General features: G+C 44.8%; 1 protein-coding gene across 1 annotated transcript; it reads left to right on the top strand.

Moving 5' to 3' along the window:
• Positions 1-3,254: 3,254 nt before the first annotated feature.
• LOC139414474 (L-rhamnose-binding lectin CSL3) lies at positions 3,255-5,062 on the top strand. The gene is made up of 8 exons (XM_071162390.1): positions 3,255-3,306; positions 3,596-3,631; positions 3,712-3,756; positions 3,895-4,030; positions 4,147-4,265; positions 4,599-4,643; positions 4,744-4,879; positions 4,957-5,062. Exons 1-8 carry the CDS (start codon positions 3,276-3,278, stop codon positions 5,060-5,062), a joined length of 654 nt encoding a protein of 217 aa, XP_071018491.1. The 5' UTR covers positions 3,255-3,275.
• The last annotated feature ends 218 nt before the right edge of the window (positions 5,063-5,280 follow it).

Genomic DNA, 5,280 nt, shown 5'->3' with positions numbered 1-5,280 from the left:
CCGTGCCCTCACCCATCCAGGACATCTGCCTGAGGAAGGCATGCAGCATTATCAAGGACCCCACACAAATCAACCACAAACTCTTCTCTCCCTTATCGTCGGGCAGACCTATATTGGTGTATGCAATCTGATTCCAACTGGCTTAGAGACCGCTTCTTTCTACAATCCATCAGACTGCTACCTACAGATATTTTGCACATGTTATTGCAGGTGCAGCAAAATGTGCATGTTACAAGCTTTAGTTAAAGTGCAGTAATACCTAACATTACAAAACAATTAACACAAATCCCCAAAATTTAATAAAGGAATTAAGAAATATCAGAATGAGCAATGTCAGGGTAAAAAAAAAAGTATGTATAAAAAAAAAAATATATATACAGTATTTAATACACTGAGTATACAAAAAATTACATAGACTGACCAGGTGAATCCAGGTGGAAGCTTTGATCCCTTTTTGATGTCCCTTTTAAAATCCACTTCAATCAGTGTACATGAAGGGGAGGTGATTGGTTAAACAAGGATTTTTAAGCCTTGAGACAATTGAGACATGGATCAGCAGGACTCTGTGTAGTAAAAGGGTCCAGGCCAATTTTCTAAATATGTACAGTAGCCCCCAAAAAATGGTCTGATGGACTTCTTCAGCTAACAGTCCGGTGTGCTCTGGACAGCTAGCAAGCCGCGGATTGCAGGCTAGCAGATGGGCATTCAGGGGAAATCGCGACGGGGGAGCCAGTTGAAACCCCCTCGGGTGGATTACGTCAGTTTCCCAGTCGTGATGGATCGGCAGGGCTCCATATCGGCAATTAAAGGGGTCCAGGCCAATTGGCAAAATAGGTATTGTAGCTTAAGGAGTGGCTGATTGACCTCTTCAGCTAGCCGGGAGATGGGCCTAGCATAGGCTAGCTCCAGGCTAATTGGGGGTTGCTTCGGGACAGAGACGTTAGCCAGGAGAAGCCAATCGGATAGCAGCTAGCTAGCTTCGATGACCTAGGTGAAAAGGTTCAGAGCTTGAGGTAGGAATCCAGAGATCTGGAGAAAAATAAGTCAGATTTGATCTGGTTTGAGTCGTGCTGTGCAGACTGGCGAGATATGTCCTTGCTAAAGGTAGCCGATGACCACTAGCACTGGCAAGCTGACTACTAGCTAGTTAGCTGGCTAGCTTCTGTTGGGGGTTCCGGATCAAATGTAAAGAAAATAGCAGAATCATACCACATCACCAAGCTTGGACAATTGGTCTCAACCCCGCCCTTTGCAGCTGGGCAGACATACTGACCTCGGGTGTGAAGGTAGGCAACAACACCTTCGCAACGCTGATCCTCAAGACTGTGGAACAAAAAGGGTGTGTGCTCAACCTCCTCTTGTACTCCCTGTTCACCCATGACTGAGTGGCAACTCAATCATCAAGTTTGCTGACAACAGTGGTAGGCCTGATATCCAACAACGACAAGACGGCATACAGGGAGGATGTGAGGACCCTGACGGAATGGTGCCAGGAAAATAACCTCTCCCTCAATGTCAACAAAACAATGGAGATGATTGTGGATTACAGTAGACAGCAGAGAGAGCAAGTCCCCATCAAATTCTACATGGTCGCACTGGAGAGGACGAAAAGCTTCAAGTTACTCGGCGTGCACATCACAATCAACCTGAAATTATGCATTCACAGAGACAATGTGATGAAGGCGCAACAGCGCCTACTCAACATAAGGAGGCTGAAGAAAGTTGGCTTGTCCTTTAAGAACCTCATGAACTTCTACAGGTGCACCATTGAGAGGATGCTGTAGGGCTGTGTCAACGCCTAGTACGGCAATTGCAACCAAAGGGCTCCCCAAATGGTGGTGCGGTCACCCCAACGCATCACCGGGAGCACACTGCCTGCCCTCCAGTACACCTACAGCGCTCAGTGTCACAGATAGGCCAAGACGATCATCAAGGACCCCAGCCACTCGAGCCATGGCCTGTTCACCCTGCTACCATCCAGAAGGAGGTGATAGTACAGGAGCATCAAAGCTGTGACCAAGAGATAGAAGTTTCTTACTCCAGTCCATCGGACGTTAAAATCGTCTCATCTAGCCGACCTCCTCCAAGCACCCTGCCCAAACTTAGTCACTAATAAAAGCAGGGTACAGGGTTGATACCACTTGGTACTCTACCCTGTACCATAGAGACTGCTGCCATATGTACATAGTCATTCAACACGGTTCACTTTAATAATGTTTACAATAGAGTACCTGTACTGGGGTTCTGTGGTCACCAAACTGCCTTCAAGCGCAGCGGTCTCCCTTTACAGGAGTGGCAACTGGGAACATATAAATGCACAAAATGACTAGGACCAGCCTTTCTGGTCCATGGCGGTGAAGCCTGATAAGTGCAACACCCAAAGGGCTGCAACGTTGACGGGCAAGGCACCTGTCCAGCAGCCCTGAGAATGGACGGTTGAGAGGAAGAGGACACACACTCAGCCACCAGAACAACACATCGTAGGGATCGGACCATAGAGAATGATAGTCACAGTATATCATCTTTATATGTGTCCCATTATGGAGTACGAGAGCGCAAGGGCAGCTCCATTCAAATCAAATAACAAATGTAATTACATGTTATTAAAGTAGTCCATTGTCTTCTATAATTTCTATGAGTTGGTAAACAAATTTAAAGGCTGCACACCATCACAGAGTGTGTTGTTTGAAAAGGTACTGTATGAAGCCAAAGTTGGCAATTTAATGCCACCTACAGATATGCAGTGTTTGCTCAAGAGTATAATTAATTGGCTGATCCCTCCTGATTACTCGGATTGAATAATGGGGAGCGTTAGCCAGGATGCAACCTTATGGAAGGTTCAGATAAAAATATGCTATATTGAACAAATATGTGTCCCCGACATGGAGGTTATTAAGGAAATACGTTGTCTCTATTCATGAAATGTATATCTGCAATGCTCAAAGGTTTTGCGACTGAACTTGGCCCGTGTAATTCTTCCTTAATGATGCAGCTCCACCTAGATGGCTACTTTGCTGGGAAGCCCTCAGTGGCAATGTTCATGCCTACATGGATTCCATCCATATAGAGTCCTCTATCTAACTCCATGAGACTGACTCAATAGCCAGGTTTTGACCGGCAAACGCTGGCCCCTAATTTGAATGAGGTGCACCTGGAGACAAATAGATACACCTGGGTAAATTAAGACATGTCACATAACATAAATACCGGGTGTATTGGATCTTGTTATCATCAGTTGCATTTTCTCTGTTAGTACCACTCCTGTACCTGGCATCATGTGCAGTTTGAGACTGACGGTGGCCACATGTGAGTATACAAAATCTGTATCTGATGCAGATTAGAATTGAAATATATATGACAATGTTTGTGTTTGTGAGTAAAAAGAAGTACATGTAATATTTTTTGAGGGACATTCAGTTCCTTTTGGGCAAAAAGGTATTCAAAGCATGGAATATGAGACCAAATGCTGAACTTGACTGTAATACACTTAGTATAACTGAAATGCATGAGTATAGAGACCAATGCTGAGTTGTAGCTTCATGGTCCAAGTGCATATGATGTTGAATGTTGCTGAACTAGCTGTGTGATGTTTCAGTGCTGGCTACAGCTTGCTGCACACTAACAGATGGAGGTACTGTATGTAATAATGATGATGCTACTTAACCAAGCTAATGTGAGTGGTGTGTAATTCCTGTTTATTTGGCCTGGCAGCAATCAGCATCACGTGTGAAGGCTCTGATGCTTTACTGCAATGTGGTAAGCTAGTCCACACTGCTGAACAGTATACTCACTGACCACCTATGATCGTTTATACTGTAGATTAGCGTCACTAGCCCACACCAGAGACCCATACTTGGCTCTCCTTCGTGCCTCACTGTTCTCCATCTCCCTCAGATGGAGGTAAGATCCATATCAAGCGTGCGAACTACGGTCGTCGTCAACACGATGTGTGTTCTATTGGGCGCCCTGATCACCAACTCACCGACACCAACTGCCTCAGCCAATCCTCCACCAGCAAGATGGCAGAAAGGTACTAGAACCTGTAACTCCTTGGCTGTAGTGTAAACAACCACCAGCAAGATGGCTGGAACTTGTTGTGTTTACCTGTATGAACTCATGACCTCAACCTGTCTTTGAAACACACAGATGCGGTGGGAAGAGCGAGTGTATTGTCCCTGCATCCAATTTCGTTTTTGGAGACCCCTGTGTCGGGACTTATAAGTACCTGGACACCAAATACTCCTGTGTCCAACAGCAAGAAACAAGTCAGTCTCTGAATGTGTGCTAATAATATCCATATTTGGATTCGACGGAGTGTCGGTATGACTGTGGCATGTTGGGATTTTTTTTAATTCTCCTACCCACTTTTAAAATGTTAGCATTTTGAGAACTGCTCATAAGGAAGTGAAACTAAAAGGTAAAGGTGGAAGATGACGCGCTTAACTTTTTGTACAATGGTTCATGCTAACAAGTTTATAATGACTTTTAAAAAATGCACCTGAAATCAGCATTCCCTGTTAGTGCCCATCACTAACACTTCACAAGGCTAATGTATGTCTTGTCTGACCAGTGGTGTAACTCCTGTGTTGGCTTTGCAGTAAGCAGCATCATATGTGAAGGCTCTGATTCTCAACTACTATGTGGTAAGCTGGTAAACGCTACTGTACAGTTTAATCATGTGGTGCCATGTATACTAGTCACTAGCCCACACCAACACCCAGGTTTGTCCTTTCTCTTCCTCAGATCGAGGTGAGATCCGTATTCAGCGTGCCAACTATGGTCGTCGTCAACACGATGTGTGTTCCATTGGGCGCCCACATAAACAACTCAAAAACACCAACTGCCTCAGCCAATCCACCACCAGCATAATGGCAGAAAGGTACTGAAACCTTCAGTGTGCATTTAGCTGTAGGAAGTCATTGGCTGTGGTGTTAACCTCTACCTGTTGACACACAGGTGTGATGGAAAGCGCCAGTGTATCGTCAAGGTATCCAACTCTGTGTTCGGTGACCCCTGTGTCGGAACCTATAAGTACTTGGATGTGGCTTACACCTGTGACTGAATGTGAGTTTTGTATATGTGCACATGACTGGGAACTAGAATTTGTATTTTATTTTACCTTTATTTAGCAAGGCAGTTAAGAACAAATTCTTAATTTCATTGACGGCCTAGGGGCAGAACAAAGTATTTGTACATTGTCAGCTCGTGATTTGTACTTGCAACCTTTCGGTTACTAGTCCAACTCTCTAACCACTAGGCTGACGATTTGTCTTGCAGGAT

Source organism: Oncorhynchus clarkii, chromosome 7 (genome assembly GCF_045791955.1).
Source record: "Oncorhynchus clarkii lewisi isolate Uvic-CL-2024 chromosome 7, UVic_Ocla_1.0, whole genome shotgun sequence".
NCBI lineage: Eukaryota > Metazoa > Chordata > Actinopteri > Salmoniformes > Salmonidae > Oncorhynchus > Oncorhynchus clarkii.
The sequence above is the reverse complement of the archived record's forward strand: the minus strand, read 5'-3'. Positions and strand labels throughout refer to the sequence as shown.